Source organism: Clarias gariepinus, chromosome 13 (assembly GCF_024256425.1).
Source record: "Clarias gariepinus isolate MV-2021 ecotype Netherlands chromosome 13, CGAR_prim_01v2, whole genome shotgun sequence".
In the NCBI taxonomy this organism is placed as follows: Eukaryota; Metazoa; Chordata; class Actinopteri; order Siluriformes; family Clariidae; genus Clarias; species Clarias gariepinus.
The window spans coordinates 33495234-33522500 of NC_071112.1; the positions used below are offsets into that span (position 1 = coordinate 33495234).

The 27267-nt window shown below is 41.4% G+C and overlaps 1 protein-coding gene across 1 annotated transcript in view; it reads left to right on the top strand.

The window, feature by feature from the left end:
- Positions 1-27267, top strand: part of LOC128535336 (ankyrin-3-like) — a 142810-nt gene that overhangs the window by 8340 nt on the left and 107203 nt on the right. Inside the window, exons 4-5 of the mRNA XM_053509207.1 lie at positions 1427-1581; positions 17004-17215. Of these exons, the coding sequence (XP_053365182.1) occupies positions 1427-1581; positions 17004-17215 (367 nt within the window). The remainder of the gene's footprint in view (positions 1-1426; positions 1582-17003; positions 17216-27267) is intronic.

Consider the following 27267-nt stretch of genomic DNA (forward strand, 5'->3'; position numbering starts at 1 on the left):
TATAGATTTTTCAAGTTTATCCTATTTTTAAGTTATATGACTTACATTTGCACATTTGGCTTATTAATGTATTTTTTAGACTAATCTCCTAGTAATTTAAACTAAACCCATGGTAAATCTTCTAAAATACTGTATAAGATGTAAGCAGAATGGTCATTATTCAACTTGCTAGTGCACATTCATAATCAACTGGTTTAATTCCTACATGCCCCCGCGACCCTGAATACAGGATAAAACAGTATAGACGATGAGTGAGTGAGTGAATGAGAATTCCTAAATGATACAATAAAGTTTCATTTATATAATTGTTCTATAATGGGTCATATTATAATAATTAATATTACAATAATTAGTTTTACTTTCAGTTGTTTAATTAAAGCTGGCTGCCAACAGCTAAAAAGTAAATGAAGAAGAAGAAATCGGTCAAGATCCTACTTGGATTAGAGTTACACGTGCGCATGAAGAGAATTACTGAGTTTTACTTTAAGTTTGGCCTAAAATATAAAAAAGTTATAGTTTGTACTGAGAACTCTGAGAACTCTGAGAGTCATGTGGTCTCCATTTTTTTTCTCTCCCATATTTCATTGTTTTTTTTGGCATCCCATGTACCCTGTTTTTCCTCCTCAGATTTCTTTTCATCCCAATTTTTTTTTCCTTCATCTGATTCTTCCCCTCACCCATGTCTCTTTACTTGTCAAAGAACTCAGATCAGAATTTTCGGGTGTCTCCAACAAGAGGCCCAGTAATAACCCAGTGCAAGCTAAGCTGTTTCAGAACACACAGCAATGAGTTCTATGTACTATAATGATCAGATGTTCTTGATGCCTGTTTCTACCTATAGCTGTCAACTTCATCCTCTATGAAAACATGTTCTAAAGTGTAAACTGGCCCATATTGTATTAAAAATATGATGATTCATTGATTAAAATGCTTACAGAAATTAGAAAGCCTTCAGCTGTTGCAAGGAGAAAGTAAAATAAAAATAGTAAATAAATCATAAATTAAAGTTAATTAAGGTTTGATGTCTATTTATTACATATTTTATTTGATTTACATTTATTTTCTTAATGTTTTAATTGTTTTTATATATAATATATGAATGTTTTATACGTTAAATTTTATATGATTCTTGTGTTGGAAATTGTTAATATCGTTAATATATTTGTGTGGCATTTACATTATTTCAAATAGGAAAAGTTTGCCTTCGTACAAGTATGAAATATATAAAATTAAAACAAATCAAAACGAAAAAAAAAAAGCTTAATTAAAATTTCTAAAACAAAGGTCAGAATAATTTTTTTCAGTGTAGTTGGTCAGCTGAGAAACGAAATTAAAAATAACAGCTAAAGGCATTAAAATATAATTGCTTTACAGTGGGGAATACTGAGAACCCATTTGCAATGACTTTTTCCATGTTGGTTTTCAGCCCAGTCATTGTGGAGATCCCACATTTTGGCTCAATGTGTGGAAAGGAGCGTGAGCTGATTGTACTGCGCAGCGATAACGGTGATTCATGGAAGGAGCATCACTATGACTGCTGTACAGAAGATCTCATTGCTTTGCTGAAGGGCATGAACGAAGGTAAATGAAATTGAGATAAACAGCGAATACTGTTATTTACAATAAACATATATGTGATAAAGCTTGGCATTGCATTGTCTGTTCTGTCCTGTACAAATCAGTCTTCCATTACAGTGTGATGCACTTACATAGTGTTGCTTAAGTGAATTTTCAGTGCAAACTGTTAAACTTAGTCCCCTGTTACCTAAACCCAATGGATGATGTGGTCAGGCGGAGGATAAAATGTATATTAATTAATATCTGATGGCAAATTATAAAAACATTTCGAACTTAGGACATATCTGTTTACAGTAGCTGACTTCATCCACAGGACGTATAAACAGTTTGACAACAAAATGTAATGAATTACTTTTTTGGACTTTTATTCACTTTTGAACACAGGGTTGTCTCTCTCTATAAAAAAGTATTGGGTCTAACACATGGAAGGAACACAAGCAGAAATGCATTTTGGTCCTGGTGCCAGGGGTAGATTTAGGACCCTTTAGGAGCCTTGGAGCAGTGTGTTAAACCCACAGCTTTAAATTTGGGTGTTATTTTTAACCATGGCCTTAAATTTGATAAACAGATCAGTGCTGTGGTTCGATCCAGTTTTTTTTTTTCAACTAATAGCCATCCACGCCTTTATCACAACTCGCATCGATTACTGTAATGCTTTGTATTTCGGGGTTTCCCAGGCAGCATTACATCAACTACAGCTGATCCAAAACTCTGCTGCTCGACTCTTAACGTCTACCCGTAAAAGAGAACATATCTCTCCAGTTCTGGCTTCCCTTCATTGGCTCCAGGTACATTAATTCGTTAATTTTTAAATTCTTTTGTTTTTTAAATATGTTTTACACACACACACATGGTCACAGTGTTATAGTAAACAGTACATGCATGCACGGATGTTGATTATATCAGTAAGAGAACACGCACTAAGACCCAGCAGGGGAGATGATTACCCACAATTCCGCAGCGCAAGAGAGAAAACGTTGGCTCAGTTGTGATAATTTACATTACATTTACATTTACATTTAGGCATTTGGCAGACGCTCTTATCCAGAGCGAATCCAGTTAGTTCAAGTACTGGAGAAACAGATGCGTCTTGAGTCGTCGTTTAAAGATAGTCAAAGTCTCAGCTGTACGGACATCTAGAGGAAGTTCATTTCACCACCTAGGTGCCAGAACAGAAAAGAGCCTGGATGAATGCCGCCCTCGATCCCTGAGAGATGATGGGATGAGGCGAGCAGTGCTGGAGGATCGGAGGGAACGTGGTGCAGTGCGTGGTGTGATTAGAGCAGAGAGGTAAGTGGGTGCTGGGCCATTTTTAGCTTTGTAGGCAAGCATCAGCGTTTTGAATTTAATGCGGGCAGCTACAGGGAAGGTTAAAAATGAGACGTGCTGTTGCATTCTGGATCAGTTGCAGAGGACGAATCGTTGACAGAGGTAGGCCTGCCAGGAGTGAGTTGCAGTAGTCCAGTCTTGAAATAATAAGGGACTGAACAAGCACCTGAGTAGCCTGTAAAGAAAGAAATGGGCGAATTCTTCTGATATTTTAAAGAAGAAGTTCAAGTTCAAGTAGGCTTTATTGTCATTACAACCATATACAGTTAGTACACAGTGAAACGAAACAACATTCCTCCAGGACCAAGGTGCTACATGCAACATAAATTTACAACATAAATTAACATAGACACTAAACTAGCTAACCAAGAGGCCTAGTTAGCTGGCTAGCAGAGACAGAACAGAGAGACCTAACAAAAACTAACTAGCTAAGTATAACATTTTTTTATAGACAACATAAAGTGCATGTGCAAAGGCAAACAAGAGCAACAACAAAGTGACAGTGCGCAACCACAACATAACAGAACATAAAATATGGTGTTGAGGTAGTGGGTAAACATAAACATCCCTTAAAACAGCAGCAAGAATTGAGGAATTAGTGCAAAAAGTAGTCCAGTAATGATCATTGTGCAAAAGAGATAAACAGTGAAGCATTTACAGGTTGGTATGTACGGTAATTTGGTGGTGTAGGTCAGTGTGTGTGCGCTTGTGTTGATTAGTCAGTCCAGTCCCAATATTTTGAGGTAGTTGAGTTAAGCTGTGTGATAATGTTTGTGTGTGTGTGTGTGTGTGTGTGTGTGTGTGTGTGTGTTTATCAGTCCAGACCCTTTTTGTTGAGGAGACGGATGGCTTGTGGAAAAAAGCTGTTGCACAGTCTGGATGTGTGTGCCCGAATGCTTCGGTACCTTTTTCCAGATGGCAGGAGTGTGAAGTGTGTGTGAGAGGGGTGTGTCCAATCAGCCACAATGCTGGTGGCTTTGCGGATGCAGCGTGTGGTTTAGATGTCTTCAATAGAGTGGAGAGAGACCCCGATGATCTTCTCCGCTGTCCTCACTATACGCTGTAGGGTTTTGCGGTCCGATATGGCACAATTCCCAAACCAGACAGTGATGCAGCCGCTCAGGATGCTCTCAATAGTTTCTCTATATAAGGTGGTCAGGATCGGTGATGGGCCTTCCTCAGTCTTCTCAGAAAGAAGAGACGCTGTTGGGCTTTCTTGTGTAGGGAACTGGTGTTGAGGGACCAGCTGAAGGAATTTGGTGCCTTCAATGATTCCCACAGAGGAGCCGTTGATGCTCAGCGGAGAATGGTCGCCTCGTGTCCTCCTAAAGTCAACAACCATCTCCTTTGTCTTGTCAACATTTAGAGACAGGTTGTTGTCTTTACACTAGTCCGTTAGCCTCTGCACTTCCTCTCTGTACGCTGACTCGTCGTTCTTGCTAATGAGACCCACCACGGTCGTGTCATCAGCGAATTTAATGATGTGGTTCGAACTGTGTGTTGCTACACAGTCGTGAGTCAGCAGTGTGAACAGCAGGGGACTGAGCACACAGCCTTGTGGGGCCCCAGTGCTCAGTGTGGTGGTGCCGGAGGTGCAGTTCCCGATCCGTACTGACTGAGGCCTACCGGTCAGAAAGTCCAGGATTCAGTTGCAGAGGGAGGTGTTCAGGCCCAACAGGTTTAACTTCCCAATAAGTTGTTGGGGGATGATAGTGTTGAATGCTGAGCTGAAATCTATGTACAGCATTCGAACATATGTGTCCTCCTTGTCCAAGTGTGTGAGGGCAAGATGTAGTGTAGTGGAGTTGGCGTCGTCCGTTGAGCGATTAGGACGATATGCAAATTGCAGTGGGTCCAGTGAGGAGGGCAGCAGTGTCTTGATGTGTCTCATGACAAGCCGCTCAAAGCACTTCATGATGGTGGGTGTGAGTGCAACGGGACGGTAGTCATTGAGACACAGTAGACTTCTTGGGCACCGGGACGATGGTGGTGGCCTTGAAGCACGTGGGAACGACGGCGCTGCTCAGAGAGATGTTGAAGATGTCAGTGAGAACATCTGCCAGCTGTTCAGCACATTCTCTGAGCACTCTGCCTGGGATGTTGTCTGGTCCAGCAGCTTTACGTGGGTTGACTCTGCGTAGAGTTTTCCTCACCTCAGCTGTAGTGAGACACAGCATCTGGTCGTTCGGAGGACGGGTGGTCTTTCTCGCCGCCACGTCGTTCTGCCTCTCTAACCGAGCGTAGAAGTTGTTCAGCGCATCTGGGAGGGAGCCGTCACTGTCACAGGCAAGTGATGTCGTCCTGTAGTTTGTGATGGCTTGTAAGCCCTGCCACATGTGCCGTGTGTCGCCGCTGTCCCTGAAGTGATTGTGGATTCTCTGGGCGTGTGCCCGCTTCGCCTCTCTGATGGCCCGAGAAAGTTTGGCCCTTGCTGTTCTGAGGGCCACCTTGTCTCCCGCTTTGAAGGCAGAGTCTGGTCCTCAGAAGTGCACGCACTTCTGCAGTAATTTACGGTTTCTGGTTGGGTCGTGAGATGATGCTCTTGGAGACAGTGACGTCATCGGTGCACTTGTCAATGTAGCTGGTCACTGATGCATGTACTCCTCCAAGTGAAGTTGCCGTAAGTTGCAGCCTCCCTAAACATGTTCCAGTCAGTGCTTTTGAAACAGTCCTGAAGAGCAAAGATGGCTCCTGCTGGCCAGGTTTTCACCTGCTTCAGAACCAGTTTTGAGCGCCTGACGAGTGGTCTGTATGCTGGAATTAGCATAACAGAGATGTGGTCTGAGTAGCCGAGGTGGGGGCGGGGCTCTGCCCGATATGCGCCGGGGATGTTATTGTAAACAAGATGTTTGTTTTTTCCCCTCTCGTTGCAAAGTCCACATACTGATGGAATCTAGGAAGCACTGACTTAAGATTTGCATGGTTGAAATCTCCAGCAACAATAAACAGTCCATCCGGGTGTGTATTTTGCAGCTTACTGATCTTTGTATACAGTTCCCATAGCGCTTCCTTAGCATTAGCGCTAGGTGGAATGTACACTCCGATAATGAAAACAGTGGTGAATTCCCGTTTTAAATAAAAAGGTCTGCATCTAACAGTCACAAACTCCACTAGTGATGAGCAATAACTAGAAACTAGCACAGAGTTGTTGCACCATTTTGTATTGATGTAAACACAAAAGCCGCCACCGCGAGTCTTACCGCACAGAGCTGCATTTCTGTCGGCGCGAAACGAGGCTAGCCTGTCCAGCTGGACTAGCTGAACGGTTACCCCAAGATTGCGGGCAGTGGTTGAGGGAGTGATTTGGTTGTTGTCCAGGGATATCACAAGGTCTTGACATGGGGATGAGTCACAAGGGATAAACAACAGTTCTGTTTTACTGAGATTGAGCTTTAGCTGATGAGCAGCCATCCAGGATGAGATGTCTGCCAGACATGCTAAGATCTGGGTGGAAACCTGAGTGTCAGAGGAAGGAAAGGAGAGAGTAAGTTGGGTTTCATCTGCATAACAATGGTATGAAAATCCATGCGATGATATGACCTTACCAAGAGACCGCGTATAGAAGGGGAACAGAAGAGGACCAAGTACTGAGCCCTGCGGGACACCAGTAGAGAGTCGACGTGGGGCAGATGTAGATCCCCTCCATGTAACCTCATATGACCTATCTTCTAGGTAAGAAGCAAACCATTGCCACGCTGTTCCACAAATTCCAAGGCTTGTAAGAATTAATAATAGAATCTTGTGGTTCACCGTGTCAAATGCAGCTGACAGGTCCAGGAGGATGAGTGTAGCGCAGCCACATAAAGGGGCATTTTTAATAGCAGGGAAAGGGTTACGGAGCTAATGCGGCTCACCTGCACTATGAAATGGGCCCTATATGGTTTTACTTGTCCCCATAGACCGTGTTGGTCACAGGGAAAGCTCTCGCGAGCATGCGCGATCGCAACGCGAGGGAACCCGGAAGTGGCGTCGGGTCACGTGTGCCGGTATAAAGCCGGAACCGGCAAGCGGCCCGAGACGGAGAGATGAGATTCACAGCGCTGTTGTTTAAGAGAGAGAGTTTGTTTGGCGGATCCAAAGGATTACTGTTCCCGGGCGGATTAATCCTATTGGACACTCACAATTCACCTCTCGTTCCGTTTTCTCGTGCTCCCGGACTTTCCATCTTGACCGGTGAGACCGAGCCATCTCTCCCGTACACCATTTCACACACAACAATATCATTGACACTGGACTATCATACACACACACACACACGCTTACACTCCACCCCTTTGTTTATATTTGTATATATTTTGTATATATTGTTTTTGGTGCACCTTGTTTGTTTGGTTGTTGGTTTGTTTTGTATAATACACTTTGGTTTGGTTTACATCTAGTTTTGTGTCGCGTCTTATATTGTCCCGTCACGGTTGCGCAATACCGGAAGTGCAGTTTACAAGCCCATATTTTGATTCTCGACCCCGTAGCAAAGTAACTAGAGATTTTAATAAATCCAAGTGTTACATAGTGGTGGCCCGTACGTACGGGGAATCTGTATTTTTGGGTATTTTCCGGTTTTGTGTGTCGTGGCTGAACAAAATGGATGCAAATAATGCTAATGCTAATGGTAGCCAAGCCGACTTTGCTGTTGGTAGTTATGCGCTGGATAATGTGGATGAGGCATTTTTAACACGCCGTAACCATACAGTTGAAATAGCTTCATTGATTAGTTCTCTATATATATCTGATAGGCATGATGATAATGTTACTCATGTTTCTGATATTGATGTGGTGCACACACTACAAAATGAACTAAATCAATGCAAGGTGGATATGGTGGCGCTTACAGATAAAGTGTGCTCAGTAGAGCGGGATTTTAGACAGTCCCTAGACAGCAGTGTCAACCGGGAAATCAGTCTTCGTGACGCAGTGGACGCGAGCTTGGAAGGGCTGAAGCGCTACTGCCAGGAGGCTCTCGAGAAAATGGAGAGAGCCATCGTTGACTGTTTTCTACGACGTGACGTCATCTGGGAAAACCAGATAAAGAGACTGCGTCTCACTCGTATGCCCACCAGCCACAGGTTACAGGCCTGCTCCCCTGCACAACAATTACAGGATCCACATTCCCCCAGCACTTCAATTACTACAGCTACGGCCAAGGTAAGGCACCCTAGCAGTCCGGATATCTACGACATTCCTCCTTGTGTTCAATCACACTCTTCTGCTCAGCCCACCTCCTCAGTCTCACCCTCTTCTGCTTCTCTTCATGCTCAACCATCCATACGCGTGGAGTTTCCAGCCTTTGGCAACGCCTCAGAGACAGCTGATGGGTTCAACTTCCTGGAGCAAGCCGAGAATTATCTGGATATCAGACCACTGACCAGCCCAGAGCTGCTAGGAACCCTCGGCTCGGTTCTACAAGGACCTGCTCTGAGTTGGTGGAAGGCGGAGAAAGGCAAGGTGAAGGATTGGAAGTCTTTTAAACAGGCATTCATGGCGGCGTTTTTACCTGAGGACTACCTTACAGAAATTGAAGTCAACTTAAGGTCTCGGGTACAGCAGCCAGGAGAACGCCTGAGGGACTTTGCCTATGACTACCGTGCCCTCTGTCTAAAGTGGAAGCCGGATATCTCGGAGGAAGAACTAGTGGGGCGAATCCTGCTGAACATCAACCCAAAAGTGGCCGGATGTCTAAGAGGAACGGTGAACACGGTGGAACAGCTGGTGAAGAGAGGTTCCAGGGTAGAGAAAGACTGCGAGGACTGTTTAAATCTGGGTCCTGATACCATTTCCCAAGACCCCCCAGGACTAAAAAGCGATGACGAACCATATCTAGCCATCACGAACACTAAAGCTTCCGCCGACCTACCCAGCGACATAAGTGAGATAATCCAAGCCCAACAGGAGGACCCTTCTATCTTAAAGCTGCTTTCTACGGACCATCCACGAAGCACACTAGATCCGAGGGTCTCATTCGAGCATCATCAGGGGGCATTATATCGCCTGTTACCAGTAAAATGCGGAGAGAAGCTGGTGAACTTCCAGCTGGTGGTTCCCAAGGTATTAATTAGAACCTTTCTACGTTTCTTCCACGACAATCCCAGGGGAGGACACCAGGGGCAACTAAAAACCCTGCTGAGGTTGCTTGATGTGGCATGGTGGCCGACGGTGCGAAAGGACCTCTGGCACTACTTAAGAACATGCAGCGTTTGTCAACGACACAGAACAGACAACCCCAGACCACTAGCAAGGCTCACCAATATCCCATCTCCACCCACTTATACAAACTACTCATCACCGGACAGACACAGATTCATCACGGAGGAAGTGGAACACAGAGTAAAACATCCTAAATCCCAACAAGCCAGATATCAGAATACCCGAAGGAAAGAAGCGCACTTTCACCCGGGAGAACTGGTTGGGATGAGAACTCACTCACTCTCCTCCCCAGCAAAGAAGTTTTCTGCACAGCTAGCGCCCCAGTGGGAGGGACCAGCAGAATTAAAGAAAAGAAGACGACCAATTAACTACACAGTGTCTTGGGGCAATCCACAAAAAACTAATTTATTGAACGTGGTTAATCTGAAGCGCTTTTACGGACGTTCTCCTCAGACGCCGGAGGCTTGGGGGGGGGGTCTATGTAGCGCAGCCACATAAAGGGGCATTTTTAATAGCAGGGAAAGGGTTACGGAGCTAATGCAGCTCACCTGCACTATGAAATGGGCCCTATATGGTTTTACTTGTCCCCATAGACCGTGTTGGTCACAGGGAAAGCTCTCGCGAGCATGCGCGATCGCAACGCGAGGGAACCCGGAAGTGGCGTCGGGTCACGTGTGCCGGTATAAAGCCGGAACCGGCAAGCGGCCCGAGATGGAGAGATGAGATTCACAGCGCTGTTGTTTAAGAGAGAGAGTTTGTTTGGCGGATCCAAAGGATTACTGTTCCCGGGCGGATTAATCCTATTGGACACTCACAATTCACCTCTCGTTCCGTTTTCTCGTGCTCCCGGACTTTCCATCTTGACCGGTGAGACCGAGCCATCTCTCCCGTACACCATTTCACACACAACAATATCATTGACACTGGACTATCATACACACACACACACATGCTTACACTCCACCCCTTTGTTTATATTTGTATATATTTTGTATATATTGTTTTTGGTGCACCTTGTTTGTTTGGTTGTTGGTTTGTTTTGTATAATACACTTTGGTTTGGTTTACATCTAGTTTTGTGTCGCGTCTTATATTGTCCCGTCACGGTTGCGCAATACCGGAAGTGCAGTTTACAAGCCCATATTTTGATTCTCGACCCCGTAGCAAAGTAACTAGAGATTTTAATAAATCCAAGTGTTACATGAGGACAGATGATAGTTTAGCAGATCTAGCAGCATGGAGCTTCTCAGTGACTGACAGAAGGGCAGTCTCTGTAGAATGTGCCACTTTGAATCCAGATTGGTTGGGATCATTAAGGTTGTTCTGTGAGAGATAAAGAGACATTCGGTTATAAACAATTATTTCAAGAATTTTGGAAATAAAAGAGAGAAGTGATACCGGGCGATAATTGTTAACTTCTGATGGGTCCAGGCAGGGTTTGTTGAGGATGGGAATAACCCTTGCCTTCTTAAAAGCAGCAGGAACATGACCAGATGATATGGAATGGTTGATGATGGTTGTGGGGAAGGGAAGGAGGTCTTGTGAGATGGCCTGGAGCATTGTGGAAGGGATTGGGTCTAATGAACAGGTGGTGGGGTTAGATGACGAGATGATCTGCTGAACCTCATCAGAGGACAGGTTGAAGAATTCTGCTAAGGGAGGGAAGGGAAGGTCCTGAGGTTCTGCCGTAGGAGTTTGGTTGGGAGCGAAGGACTGGCGGATTGCTGCAATCTTCCCATCGTAGAATGTGGCAAAATCGTCAGCAGTCAGAGAGGAAGGAGCAGGAGGAGTCGGTGGGTTAAGTAGTGAGGAGAAAATGTTGTGGAGTTTTTCTCTGAAGAAGGTAGTTTTGACAGAAGTCACGTCATATGAGAATTTGGAGAGAAGAGTCTGGTAAGAGATGAGATCTGCATCAAGTTGCGATTTCTTCCATCTTCTCTCTGCAGTTCTTAATTCTCTCCTGTTGTTGCGCAGTACATCAGATAGCCAAGGAGCAGGACAAGATGTCTTCCTTGGTTTAGATGACAGCGGGCAAAGGAGATCTATGGATGAGAAGAGAGAGGAGAGGAAAGTTTCAGTCGCAGTCTCTAGTGGTAGAGAGGAGAAGGAATCTGGGTCTGGGAGGGATGATAGGGTGCAGGAAGACACAGAGGAAGGGGAGACAGAGTGAAGGTTTCTGCGGGTAAAAGAGACATTTTGGTTAGGTTTACATAGAATAGGAAGGGTTATGGTGAAGGATACCAGGTAATGATCAGATTTATAAAGAGGAATAGTAGTGATATCTGTGACTGGGGAAGGGCGGCAAAAAACGAGGTCGAGAGAATTCCCTGCCTTGTGTGTGGGAGGGCAGCTGTTTACAAGTCAGATTCCTATTGAAATGCTCTCTGACAGCAAATGCAATGAGTTTGCTTTCTTTTTCTCTGAGAAAGTCAGTAATATTAGGAGGGCTATTAACACATCAAGTTGTGCAGAGATCAGAAAAACTTGAACACAACCTCACAAAACAGTTACTATGTCTGTCTTTCAAACAATTGATAGCAACATCTTAAAAGAAACCGTGCAGCACCTCAAATCGTCAACCTGCGACCTTGACACACTTCCAAAGTGTGTTAAACTGTTTGGAAACAGATTTATTAGAAGTGGTGAACACCTCACTTCTTTCTGGGACTTTTCCAAACTCTCAGAAAACTGCAGTTGTTAAGCCACTTCTAAAAAAGAATAATCTTGATAACTCCGTATTAAATAACTACAGACCAATACCATTTACAGGTAAGATTATTGAAAAGGCTGTCTTTCATCAGGTGAACAACCATTTAAACTCAAATGAATACCTAGACAGTTTTCAATCTGGTTTCCGAGCGCATCACAGTACAGAGACAGCGCTCCTAAAGATAATAAATTATATTCGTTTAAATTCTGACTCCGGCAAAATCAGTTTGGTACTGCTAGATCTTAGCGCTGCGTTTGACACTGTCGATCATAACATACTAATAGAAAGACTGGAAAACTGGGTCAGGCTTTCTGGGATGGTACTCAAATGGTTCAGGTCATACTTAGAAGGGAGAGGTTATTATGTGAGTATAGGAGAGCACAAGTCCAAATGGATGTCCATTACATGCAGAGTCCCACAAGGCTCAATTCTTGCACCGCTCCTGTTTAGCCTGTATATGCTCCCTCTAAGTCAGATAATGAAAAAAGAACCAAATTGCCTATCACAGCTATGCTGATGATACCCAGCTTTACCTAGCCTTATCTCCAAATGATTTTAGCCCCATAGACTCCCTCTGCAAATGCACTAATGAAATTAACAGTTGGATGTGCCAGAATTTCCTTCAATTAAACAAGGAGAAAACTGAAGTCATTGCATTTGGAAACAAAGATAAGGCTCTGAAGGTAAATGCGTACCTTCACTCTAGGGGTCAGATAACTAAAAATCGAGTCAAGAATCTTTGGGTGATTCTGGAGACAGACCTTAGTTTCAGTAGTCATGTCAAAGCAGTAACTAAATTAGCATACTATCATCTCAAAAACCTCTCAAAGACTTGGAGAAACTAGTCCATGCCTTTATCACCAGCAAGGTGGATTATTGTAATGGTCTCCTCACCGGCCTTCCCAAGAAGACCATTAGACAGCTGCAGCTCATCCAGAACGCTGCTGCCAGGATTCTGACTAGAACCAGAAAATCTGAGCACATCACAACAGTCCTCAAGTCCTTACACTGGCTTTCTGTAACATTTAGGACAGATTTTAAAGTACTTTTACTTGTTTATAAATCAATACATTACAGATTTGCTCACTGAATATAACCCTAACAGACCACTCAGATCGTTAGGATCGAGTCGAGAAATACCAAGGGTTCACACAAAACAAGGGGAGACCGCCTTTAGCCATTATGCTGCCCGCAGTTGGAACCAGCTTCCAGAAGAGATCAGATGTGCTAAAACATTAGTCACATTTAAATCTAGACTCAAAACTCATCTGTTCAGCTGTGCATTTATTCAATGAGCACTGTGCTACGTCCGAACTGACTGTACTATTTTATGTTTATCTAATTTCTTAAACTGTTTTTATTTTCATTTTAAATTGTTTTTATTAGTTTAAATTAGTCTTTTATTTTTGTTCGTGCATGTTATTCACAAGTTCTGACGCGTGTCTTTTTGTTACACAGTTTCACTGACGACTCCAGACGTTTGTTGATTTCTTTGTCTCTTGTTTTATTTTCAACATCAAAGTACAACGGTTGTTACAGTTTCTTGCATAAATCCACTGTAGTCACGACAAGTCGTTTACTGTGTTCTGTAGCTTTAGTAGATTACAGTGACAACAACTTATTTTACTGTATCTTTTAGCTTACAGTCTCACGATATCACGTTATCACATTATCACGGTCAAAAGCTTGTGTGCTCCAAACCTTTCTGTATCCTTCCGTGTCTTAACAGCAACTGAACAACTAACATGCGTGCTAGACATACAGCTACATCACTGTGGGATGATGTCACAGAACAACTTATGAAATGATGTCACAACTTACGAGTATAATACTAAATGCTTAAACTAATACACTTAATGGACTTAATGCTTTATGCTTAACTAACAGACTTAATGCTTAATGCTTAACTAATAGATTGAAATGAAATACACACAACAACAAATTACAAGAATGAAATATGGCCCTTACAATTTTTTATTAAATTTTAATTAGTTTAAAGTTTTGTTGCAAACTGCATTTATTTTTATTTTAAATGAAATTTAAAAGTTTTTGTAAAAATGTCTTATTGCTATTATCTTTTATTTCATTTCATGTTTATTTTCTTTTCTTCTATGTAAAGCACTTTGAATAACCACTGTGTATGAAATGTGCTATACAAATAAACTTGCCTTGCCTTGCCTTTAGATTTAAAGAGAAGGAGTTAAGGAGAGGGAGAAGAGAAGATTGGAGTTTGTCAGATGGAAGGTTGAAATCTCCTAGAACAGTGAGAGGAGTGTTAGCAGAAGGAAAAATACTAAGAAGCATAGCATGATCATGTGACGCTCAGCGTTAAAGCAAGATGTGCATACATGATAGATGATACTCGGTATTCGTAAACCAAGACTTTTTTAAAGTCAAAATTTATTAAAAATCTTTGCTCGTCCTTCGTAAACTGTATTACTTGCGGGCCGAGGTTTCACTGTATTTTGGTTGATTGGATATGTTGTGTGTGATGTTATTTTTATTTATTTATTTTTTTTTTATAAATTTAGTCCTGTCCAATTCTTTTTCCCCGATTTTCTCCCCAATCTAGTCGTGGCCAATTACTCCCCGTCACTAGGGGGCTCCCACACACATCAAGGCTACTACAACCACTCAGTCGGGAGGACGAAAGCTATCCCGTGTTTCCTCCGAACCACGTGACGCGAGCCGACCGCATCTTTTCGAACTGCTCGCTCACGCACCGTTAGGGGCGGAGTAACACACTCGGAGGAAAGCGCTAGCTGCTCCTTCCGTGTGCGCGAGCTCACAGACGCCCCTGATTGGCTGTAGCGCCGTGACTAATGTGGGAGCACAAGTACCTCTCATCCCTCCCCCCGAGAAAGCTCGGCCAATCAGCTCTCTCTGTGCCTCCGGCTGTGAGAGGAAAACAGCATCACCCGGGGTTCGAACCAGCGATCTCCGGATGATAGGGCGAGCGCTTTACCACTGCGCCATTCTAATTTTATTTTACATACACAGTCATACACAGTACATTGATATGTAGTGAAATGCTTACACAACCGCCTTTGACCTTAAAATAAAAAAAAAAACAGAACAATTAACAGTAAATAAGAGAAAAATAAAAAGAAGCAATAAATAAATAAATAGTTCACCTATAAGAAGTTAGACCAAAATATAAAAATTTTCAAAGACATTCAAGAAATATAAAACTTTTCTTTATAAGACAAAATAAATTTAGATTAAGATAAGCAAATCAGCAAAGCAAATAAGAAGTGGAAAGAATGGAAAATGTCCAGAAGTGTGGAAATGAGCATCGTGAGTGCAAGTGTGCAATATGTGTGCAAATGTTGCAAATGTTGCAATGTGTGTGCAGATGTGCAGTGTGGGGTGTGTGCACAGATGAGAAATGTCTATGGGTGACTGTGCAATGTTGCAGAAACATTGAAGAAACACCGAGATGATTAGTCCTGTGTGTTAACCTGGTTGAGAGACCATATCGCCTGTGCCTCCTCAGTCTCAGCCGAGCGCACGACCTTCTGTAGAGCTCGTCTGTCTTGCATGGTGCTGTTCCCGAACTAAGTTAAGATGTTTCCCGTCAGGATGCTCTCTATGCTGCAGGAGTAAAAGTTCCTGAGCATCTTGGAGGGCAGTCGGAAGTCTCTCAAGCGCCTGAGGTGGTAGAGACGCTGCCGGGCCTTTTTCACCACGGTGTTGATGTGGCAGGACCATGACAGGTCCTGCGTGATGTGAACACCGAGGTATTTGAAGCTGTCCACTCTCTCCACTAGGCTCTCGTTGATGATGGGGGTCTGGTAGTTTACATTTACATTTAGGCATTTGGCAGACGCTCTTATCCAGAGCGACTTACATTTTTACCTCATGATACTCATGAGGGTTAAGGGCCTCGCTCAAGGGCACAACAGTGGCATCTTGTGGTTGTGGGGTTTGAACCTGGGATCTTCCGAACCGTAGTCCAATGCCTTAACCACTGAGCTAACAAAGAGTACAGCAGGGGGCTCAGAACACAACCCTGGCGGGCTCCAGTGCTGAGAGTGAGAGAGGCTGAGACATGACCACCCATCCTTACTGCCTGTGGTCTGCCAGTTAGGAAATTGGAGATCCACTGACACATAGATGAGCTGAGTCCCAGGTGCTACATCTTGGTGGTGAGTGTGGAGGGAATGATGGTATTAAATGCAGAGCTGTAGTCGATGAAGAGCAGTTTGGGGCATTCTTGTTGTTAAAGTGCTATACAAATAAAGTTGAGTTGAGTTGGGAACTCATTTTACATGCTTAAACTTTTTATTATACACAACGTTAATATTAAGCTGCAAACCTAACCCAAATACAACTGCAGGTCTATTTATCCATTGTGCCAAAACTGTAGGAGATGGAAAAATTACACAAAATTCATGTTGATATAACCAAAAATTTTTTGCATAATACTTTGACATTTGTGTGTGTTTTTTTTTTTTACACAATTGTGACTAAAAGAAACCATGGACAAAATATTCTCTATAAGTTTGCAATATTTCTTGCTTTATTTTAAAAATAAATTAAAAAAATTAAAGACTACAAACATTTAGCAGTTATCTCATTTTACTGTCAAACTGTTCATATATATATATATAGACTGAATTTTCTTGTGTATGTGCCATATGTGCCTTTAATTACATTTATGATCTGGTGTTCTGTAACCTGGGTTTCCATAACACCTTAGCAGTGCCACAGACTGATCGCCTCCATGCCACGCCGCATTGCTGCAGTAATTCATGTAAAGAAGCCCCGCCCAAGTGCTGTACATGTTCATACTTTTCATGAGGAAAATCTTTTTTTATTTATTTTAAATTTTTTATTGGTCTTAAGTACTATTTTAATTTTCCAAGATACTAAATTTTGAGTTTTTATTAGCTGTAAGCCATAATCTTCAAAATTATTGGCTTAAAATATATCAGTCTTGAAATATATCAGTTTATGTGTAATGAATTTATATAATATGGGTTTTAGTTTTTTGATAATATTTTAATTCATTGAGACGCACCTGTACCGTATGAAAAGTAATTAGCTCAAATTCAACAATTATTAAATATTGCAATATTTGGAAATACTGTTTTTTTATGTGCTGTAAACGAATTTTAATAAAAAATCCCCAATATTCTGTTTTTTGAGATGTGCTTGTATGGCCTGCAAAATTACCATTACTGTATTAGGTATGTATCTATTTGTAATTTTTATTTTAATTAATGTATGTTTTTTTTTTTTAGAACTGGATAGCCCTGTGGAGCTGGAGAAGAAGCATATCTGCCGAATCATTACTAAAGACTTCCCACAATACTTTGCAGTGGTGTCTCGTATTAAACAAGAGAGCGACTACATGGGTCCAGAGGGTGGAGTGTTAACCAGTAAATCTGTTCCAATGGTGAGGGCTGCCTTTCCTCCTGGAGCACTCACCAAGAAGATACGTGTCGGCTTACAGGTACACATACAAAACCATCAATATATATTCACTTTATGGCTGAAAAGGTCATTGAACACACTTATTTAACATTCAAAATGGCAGAAAAAAGTAAGTGAACCCTTGGAATTAATAACTGGTTAAACTCTCGCCTTGGCAGCAATAACCTTAACCAGGCACTTCCTGTAGCTGTGGATCAGACCTGCACATCGTTCGGGGGGGGGGGATTTTAGCCTACTCTTTGCTGGATATCCCATGTGTCTGACTCTTTAAGTCATTTCATAGCATCTCTATTGGGTTTAGATCCGGGCTCAGCCACTCCAAAAGGCGCTCCAAAAGGCGCATGTTGTTTTTCTGTCCTGTTGCATCACCAAAATTCTATAGAGTTTCAGCTTTGTACAGACATTCTCACATTGTCCTAAGGAATTCTTTGATATGCTTGGGAATTCCTCTTCCCCTCTATGATGCAAGCTGGCCATGCCCTGATGCAACAAAGTGTTTCTTTCAACATACTTTTACGGTAGAAGTGATGGTTTCATGATTAAATTTAAATTTAAATAAATTTTTTTTTTTTTATTTGTCACGTACACAGTCATACACAGTATGATATGAAGTGAAATGCTTATACGACTGCTGTTGACTTCAATATTACAAAAAAATAAAAAAACCTGAATTAAAAAAACCTTTTAAATGTACATAATATACAGCAATAATAATAAGAAAAAAAATGAAAATAAAATATTAGAATAAGATAGAAATATAAAGAAGTTAAAGAATATATAATGAAAATATATAATGAAAAATATATACAGTAAAACCTCGGATTGCGAGTAACACGGTTTGCGAGCGTTCCGCAAGATAAGCAAAGATTTGTAATAAATTTTGACTCGGAAAGTCTTGGTTTACGAGTACCGAGTATTATAATAATAATAATAATAATAATGCATTTTATTTAATGGGCACAGTTCATGGCACTCAAGGACACCTTACAGTCAAAGTATAAGAACAACGGTTTAAAAACAAAACAGACAGAAAACTGCATTACATAAGCCTGTCTAAACAAACAGGTTTTCAGACGAGATTTAAAAACTGGGAGACTTGGACTGTTGCGGACCTCGACAGGAAGTCGGTTCCATAAAAAAGGTGCCACATAACCAAAGGCCCGAGACCCCATAGAAACTGTCTGTGTACGTGGAGTGTAATTGCAGAAGCAGACCTTAAATCACGCGACAGGATATGTATATCAAGAAGGTCCAAAAGATATGAAGGTGCCAAGTTGTTTAGTGCTTTGTAGGTTAAAAGTAGTATTTTAAAATCTACACGGTATTTAACAGGGAGCCAGTGCAGATTTTGCTAAACTGGAGTGATGTGTTGAAAACTAGAAGTTTTGGATATGACCCGAGCAGCAGCATTTTGTACTAACTGTAATTTATAAAGTATTTTTGAAGGAAGCCCATAAAATAAAGCATTGCAATAATAAATTCTAGATGTAACAAGAGCATGCACAAGAATAGCCGTACTCTTCGATAAAAAGGCGGAACGTAAACGGTTGATATTCCTAATATGGAAGAATGCAGAGTGCCACTATTAATATGGACTTAGAATGACAGTGTTTGAACAAAGATGACTCCCAAGCTTTTGACCTGGTTGGATAGAGGAACATTAAGATTGTCAATTAAAACAGAAGAAATGTTTGCCTTTCCTAATGTTGATTTTGTGCCCACAAGAAGAATTTCAGTTTGAGAAAATTCTTTGAAAACCAAACCTTTAACTCTTCAAGGCACCCAACAAGAGCAGAAGGAAGAGACATCATTGAAGGTTTAGAGGATAGATAGAGTTGGCTATCGTCTGCATAACAGTGAAATTGAATGCCATATTTCCTAAATATGCTCCCTATTGAAAGAAGATAGATAAGAAACAGGAGAGGTCCTAGCACAGAGCCCTGAGGGACACCAGTGACAACTGGAGTAGTGTTTGATTGAAACTGTTTAATTTGTACAAATTGTGTGTGATCAGAAAAATAGGAATGAAACCAAGAAGGGCTATACCAGTAATACCGATAGATTCAAATCTGTTTAATAGTATGGTGTGTGAGACAGTATAAAAAGCGGCACTAAGATCAAGGAGTAAAAGTAAAAAAAAAGTCAAAAATCAGCAGCCAACAGCAAGTCATTTGATATCTTTACAAGTGCAGTCTCAACACTATGTTGAGAACGAAACCCAGATTGGAACCTTTCAAAAAGGCTATTACTGGAAAGATAATCACGGGGCTGGGAAGTAACAATCCTTTTGAGAGTTTTAGCCAAGAACGACAAATTTGAAATAGGAACTTACTTGAGTCAAGGCCTGTTTTTTTAAGGATTGGAGTTAGCACTGCAGTTTTAAAACCAATGGGAACACTACCAGAAAGAAGTGATGCATGCATGATGTCTATAATTAAGGAAGATAGGAAAGGTAAACCAGCTTTAACTAAGTGGGTCGGTAGAGGGTCCAGTTGACATGTAACAGATTTGGAATTTTGTATAATATAACAAACTTCCTCCTTAGTTGGTAGTATAAAAGAAAAGGTATAGTCAGCCCTTAGCATTTGACCAGAAGAAATATTAAGATTAGAGCTGGGTGGAACCATTTGCTGGTGGATCAGTTTAATTTTCTTATTGAAATAAAGCATAAAATCTTCACATAATTCAATGGAAGGAGTATGAGATTTTGAAAGCTCAGTAGGCTTTGAGATCTTGTTAATAACAGAGAAAAGTGATTTAGTGTTTCGCTCATTAGATCCTATAAGACCAGCATAGTAGTTCATTCTTGCAGTGGAAAGTGCAGTCTTGTAAGCTTTCATATGATCAGCATAGAAATCTTTATGAACAGCAAGTCCAGTCTTAGTGCATAATCGTTCCAAGCGACAACTCTTGACCTTAAGATGGCAAAGTTCACAAGTACACCAGGGGGCAGAGTTGACAAACGAGACCTTCCTGGTTTTCAATGGAGCACAAACATCAAGGATGATTTGTAAATGATCATTGTAGTGCTGAACTAAATCATCAGGAGTTAAAGGGTAGTTGATAGATGGAAGTGTAGACAAACGTTCTGAGAGCACTGAAACATCAATGTTTTTAATATTACGAAAAGTCATGGTACGGTTTAAATTGGGCTTGACTATAGATAGAACAACATTAAAAAACACCAACATGTGATCAGACTGTAATAATCATTAATAATAAAATTATCGGGGATGACGCCAGAGCAGCAGACCAGGTCCAAAGTATGACCTTTTGAGTGAGTAGGCGCTTTGATGAATTGCTGCAGTCCAAAACTATCCAAACATGATAAAACTCTGTTGAAAAGGAGCTTTCTGATTCATCTACATGGATATTGAAATCACCAATCAACACCACATTAGGGGACAGAGAGCAAAGAGAAGTTAAAAATGTAGAAAATTCCTGTAGAAATGCTGGATTGGCCTTTGGCCACCGGTTACAACTTTCCATTTCGCCTTATACAATATTGCAATCCCCCCACCTCGGCCAACAGTTTGTGGTTTACTAGTAAAGACATATCCAGGAGGAGTAGAATGATTTAAATGAAAAAAGTTGCCAGACTCAAGTAATTGCTTTGTTGCCAGGTCTCTGTTAAGCAGAGGAAATCGAACTTACGATCCGTCAGCAGGTCATAAACAAAAGGCCCCTGGTTGGTCAGTGAACGTAGATTCCACAGTCCGAATGAAAGATCGTTCTTACCAGTATTCGTGGAAGTCACCTTAGTGAGCCTTACTAGCAGACTAGGATCAGCAGTATGAGTGTGTTTCCTTCGAGGACGGGGATTTGAAGACCAGAAAGATGAAATTGGAGAGTCGAACTGAAACCTCCAGCGCGATCCACGGTGGGCATATTTGCTATGACGAAAATAAACAATTTCCAGGTGAAGATACAGCACTGGTGGAGGTTGGCTGTAATGGACACGTAACTGCAACAGTTCATGTATCATGTATCACACATGTGCTTCTTGTTTTGATGCAGAGCGTCACATGATCACAACTGAACCAATGGTTTTTTACTCTTTTGCGCTGTGGAATTGTGGGTAATCGTCTCCCCTGCTGGGTCTTAGTGTGCGTCTCTTACACATCCGTGCACACATGTACTGTTTACTATAACACTGTGACCACGTGTGTGTGCGCGTAAAACATCTTTTATTTTGTGTCTGTATATGTGTGTGTACAGTGCACGTGTAAAGCAAAAGCAAGTTTCATTAGTTAAAGATCCATTTTCTCTCTCTGCAAAGCCCCCCACAGACACACACACACTTTTTCTTTCTGCTCTACACAGAAACACTGCTCTGTCGCGATTCTTTTCAAAGGTAAAGTTCAAGTTAATTTTTTTTTTATTTTTACTTTACAGCAGTGATTCTGTTAGTGTGTCGCCCAATCAAGTGTCATTAGAGAGATTTCTTGTTTATTTTTCTAAAGCGTGTGTTTGCGTGAGCATGCATGAAAGAGTGGAGGAAGGGTAACTGTGTAAGACAAGAAGGGGAGAGGAGAGCTTACTTTAGATTAACACACACACACAGTGCCTACGCACACAAATGAAGACACTTATCTGTTGGGATTTATTTTTACTTTGTTAAAGGTAAAGTGCAAGTTAATTTATGTCCCCTGTTTATGTCCTAGTAAAAAGTAAAAGTTGCAGTCCTGAGGTGTGCAAAATGTGCGAGCCTGTGAGTGTTAGGTCCTATGTGGTGTTGTGATTAAGAGCTCGTATAGCCTGCGGGAAAAAGCTCCTCCTCAGTCTCTTTGTGTTGGCCTTTGGGGAGCAGAAGCACTTTGTACCACGGTGTACTGGCAAGGGCGGTGGGGTTGCTATGGTTTTTAAACAATCTCTTAATATACGGACGGTTTCTGTTGGGAGTTATTCATCGTTTGAGTTACAATGTATTGTGCTAGAGTCAGATTCGTATGCGGTGTTCTGCGCGCTTATTTATAGGCCACCTAAATTTGATAGAGTTTTGTGAATTTTTAACTCTTATTACGCCGTCATATGACCAAATGTTATTATTGGGTGATTTTAATGTACATGTGTGCTGCCCAGGTCGACCCTTGGTTGCTGAATTTCTTAACATTTTGGAATCTTTTGGTCTTATGCAACATATAAATGGAGCAACACATGTCCATGGTCACACTCTGGACCTTATCTTGTCCATTGGTGTTGCTGTAGAAAACATAAACATAGATGATGCCTTCTTTTCTGATCACACTCCCATTGCTTTTAATGTCCATGTTGTGAACTCTGTAGGTGTGAAAAAGCATGTGGGCTATTACTTTGTTGCATAAATGCAGCTATTCCTTCTCAGTTTAGTGAAATATATCGTGCTAATGCTGTTGAAGAATCCTTTTTGAAGGCAGTTGAGTCTTCTATTGAGCCTGATGAACTAACTTCTTTATTTTATACATCTTGCTCTAATATTTTAGATTCTATTGCACCACTTAAGTTGAAATTACCCAGGCAGAAATCCTATTATTGGCTGGATGACAATGCCTGCTCTCTTAGGCAGGCTTGTCGTAAAGCTGAGAGGAAATGGAAACATGATTCTTTAACTGTGTCTTATGAGTTTTTTAAAGAGTGTTTGATTAACTTTCAGAATGCAGCAAAATTAGCTAGGTCAAAGTATTTCTCAGACCTGATTGCTACACACTCTAATAGACCTAGGATTTTGTTTTCTACAATTAACTCAATAATTAATCCAAGTTGTCAGTTTCACGTGGAACCCCTTAACAGAACTTTGCGAAAATTTTTAAAGGTTTTTTTCGGAGAAAGTGTTAGCTATTCACTCCTCTTTTACCTTGCAGTTATCAGATCTGTCATTGTTTTTGCTGCCTAGTCCGGCTTCTTTTTCTTGTTTTCAAAATGTCTCTTTGAAAGAACTCTGTGATTTGGTCAACAAGATGAAGACAACTGCCTCCTCACTTGATGTAATTCCTTCAGAGATTATTAGGGCCTCTTTTTCTGAAATTGGTATTGCCATTCAATCATTGATAAATTCGTCCCTAGCTGCTGGGGTAGTCCCGAAATGTTTTAAGCATGCTGTTGTTCAACCTTTGCTTAAGAAACAGGGGCTGGATGAAAGTTGCCTCGATAATTATCGACCTGTCTCTAAGCTCTCATTTGTATCAAAACTTTTGGAGAAAGTTGTATATTTACAATTGACCTCATTTTTGAATGCAGCTAAATTAACAGAACCTCTTCAATCTGGTTTCTCTGCCCATCATAGTACTGAGTCTGCTTTGCTTAAAGTATTAAATGATATTTTACTTGTGGTTGATGGTGGCAAAAATACAGTTCTGTTGCTTCTTGATCTTACAGCTGCCTTCGATACAGTCGATCATAATATTCTTCTTTGGTGGTTAGAGCATTTGTTTGGGATCAGGGGTACTGCTTTGAAATGAGGTAGTTCATATCTTAGGGACAGGTCCTTTTCTGTTGAGTTAGGTAAGTTCTCTTCATCTGTTGCTCCTATTATCTGTGGAGTACCACAGGGATCCATTTTAGGTCCACTTCTTTTTAATCTATATATGCGGCCTTTGGGAGATATTATTAGGAGGCATAACCTTTCATTTCATTTATATGCTGATGATACCCAGTTGTATCTACCATTGAAGGCTGGCGATACTATTGAACCCTTATTCGCCTGCCTTGCGGATATCAAGAAATGGTTATCTGATAATTTTCTTCGACTTAATGAAGATAAAACAGAAGTTATCGTTTTTGGGCCCCCAAAATTAAGAGGTGATCTTATCAATTAGCTTGGTAAACATTTCTCCTCAGTCTCCACCCAGGTCAGGAATCTTGGTGTCATAGTGGATTCTGAACTCTGCTTGACCAAGCAAATAAGTACAGTTGTTAAGAATAGTTTTTATCAGTTACGTATCATTTCGACACTGAAATCATTTTTGTCTTTTCAAGACCTGGAGACAAAATGCTGCTGCAAGGCTGTTGACCAGGGCAAAGAAAACTGATCATGTTACACCAATTTTAGCTTCTCTGCATTGGCTTCCTGTCTATTTTAGAATTCAATTTAAAATGTTGTTGTTTTTTTTAAAGCTCTTAATGGTCAAGCCCCTTCTTATCTTACAGATATACTTACTCCTTTTTCATCTTCCAGATCTTTAAGATCTTCTGACAGGGCTTTTTTAGTTGTCCCTCGATCACGATTAAAAACAAAGGGTGATGGGGCTTTTTCAGTCGCCGCCCCCCGTCTTTGGAATAAATTGCCATTGGACATCCGTCTTGCTCCATCTATTACAATTTTTAAAACGATGTTGAAAACACACCTTTACTCCCAGGCTTTGATTGGATTTTATTTATGTTTTACTGTCTTATTGTTTTATTATTTTGTCTTATTTGTTTATTTTATGTTTTTATCTCTTGATTTTGTTAAGCACTTTGGTCAGCTTGCTGAGAGAAATGTGCTATATAAATAAACTTTACTTACTTACTTACTTACTTTTCTGACCGCAACAGAGAGAACAGTCCATTGTTGGGATGGCTGAGGTCTTTTATTATCTTTCTGGCCTTGTTTAGACACCGCTTGTTGTAGATTGATTGGTCGGGAAGCTTGGTACAGATGATGCATTCAGCTGATCGAACCACCCTCTGTAGGGCTCGTCTGTCCTGCATGGTGCTGTTCCCGAACCAGGTTGAGATGTTTCTCATCAGGATGCTCTCTATGGTGCAGGAGTAGAAGTTCCTTAGCACCTTAGAGGGCAGTCTAAAGTCTATTATACGTCTAAGGTGAAAGAGCCGCTGGCGGGCCTTTTTTACCATGGTGTTGATGTGACAGGTCCATGACAGGTCCTGCATGATGTGAACACTGAGGTATCGGAAGCTGTCCACTCTCTCCACTGGGCTCTTGTTGATGGCGGGGGTCTGGTAGTTGCTCTCCTGCTTAGTGCTAAAGTCCACTATCAACTCCTTTGTCTTGCTGACGGTCAGGAGGAGATTGGGAAGGTTTTTTGGGACAACACATGTCCACCCATCCTTACTGCCTGTGTCTACCAATTAGAAAGTTTGAGATCCACTGACACAGAGATGAGCTAAGTCCCAGGTGCTTCAGCTTAGTGGTGAGTGTGGAGTGTATTGAATGCTGAGCTGTAGTCGATGAAGAGCATTTTAACATAATTCTCCCCCCTAGTGTCCAGGTGAGTGAGTGATGTGTGGAGGAGATGAGAGATGGCATTGTTTGTAGAGCGGTTCGGGCGGTGTGCAAACTGCAGTGGATCCAGTGTGTCCGGTAGTGAAGAAATGATGGAGTCTCTGACCAGCAGTTCAAAAGACTTCATCATGAGGTGAGGGCTACATACTGAGGTGAGGGTAGTCATTGAGAAAAGCAGGATGGGGTTTCCTTGGAACAGGAAAATTGGGCTACTGTTGGTCAAAAAAGGAGAGGAGGAAGGCGTGTTCATAGGCAGAAAGTAAGAAGGAAAGGCAAGAATTTAGGAGTGACAGTAGGGACTTTGAATGTTGGTACTTTGACAGGGAAAGCTAGAGAGTTGGTTGACATGATGGATAGAAGGAAGGTGGATATACTGTGTGTCCAGTAAACCAGATGTAAAGGTAGCAAGGCTAGAAGCTTAGGAGCAGGGTTCAAGTTGTTTTACCATGGTGTGGATGGAAACAGAAATGTAGTAGGAGTTAACCTGAAAAAGGAGATTATGAGGAATGTCCTGGAGATGAAAAGAGTATCAGATAGGTTGGTGAGTCTGAAGCTGGGAATTGATGGTGTGATGTGCAATGTTGTTAGTGGCTATGCCCCACAGGTATGATGTGTGTTAGAAGAGAAGGAGAAATTCTGGAGAGATTTCTGGAGTAGATGAAGTAATGCAGGGCATCCCCAGAGGTGAGAAAGTGGTGACTGATGTAGATTTTAATATCACATAAGAATGTGATAATCAGGTTTGGTTTTCAGGACAGGAATGCAAAAGGACAGATTATGGTGGACTTTGCAAAGAGGATGGAAATGGCAGTAGTGAATACTTTCTTCCAGAAAAGACAGAAACATAGGGTGACATATAAGAGCGGAGGCAGAAGCACTCAGGTGGACTACAGTACATCTTGTGTCGACGTTGTAATCTAAAAGAGATCAGTGACTGCAAAGTATTGGTAGGGGAGCGTGTAGCCAGACTACACATTTACGCCTTCGTCAGTCAGAGGTTAGTAAGGGTAACTTTACAGAGGTGTTTAAAAATTAGCGAAGGTGATGTCTGATGAAGTAATATGCTCTGATCCCATCCCAATAAGACATGGTGACATAGCTTACAGCAGGTTATGGTCGCTGAACTGCCGGATCTCCGAAAACAACGTGGGCTTCATAGACAATTGGAAGACCTTTGAGGGCAAAGCTGGCCTGTTAGGGCAGGATGGTGTCCATCCCACTCGGGAAGGTGCTGCTCTCATTTCTTGTAGTATAGCTCATAGTCTCCGAAGAGGCCTAGTTAATTTGTGACAATTCAGAGCCCAGGCTAGGGAGCAGACAGACAGGCTAAACCAACCGTCTGCTAGCTGCATAGAGACGTCAATCTATCACTCCTGATGCCGATTTCTGGACACAGATCTGCAAAAATATCTATTTCATGACAAAAAATCCCAACTTGCAACTTATACAGTACACGGTACTTTACAGATCTCATCTAACTGGACAAAAATTGTTTAAAATGGGATTCACCTCAGAAACATGTTCACATTGTACCCAAAATAACCCAGACACATATATACACGCCCTTTGGTATTGTACTCCAATTAAAAATTTTGGGGAAAATGTCATTAAATCACTATCCATCACTATGGGATGTCACATCCCAATTTCTCCATCACTCTGTTTACTAGGCGATATATCCGTAATCAGTTTAAATAACAAACAGTCAGTTACTCCTAGTGGCATTAGCTATCGCCAAGAGAACTATCCTCATGAACTGAAAATCTAGAAATTCCATACATATCACATCCTGGAAAAATCTATTAATTGATTATATTTCAATAGAAAATCTATCTAGTTCATTTTACAGTAATACAGAAGAATTACAC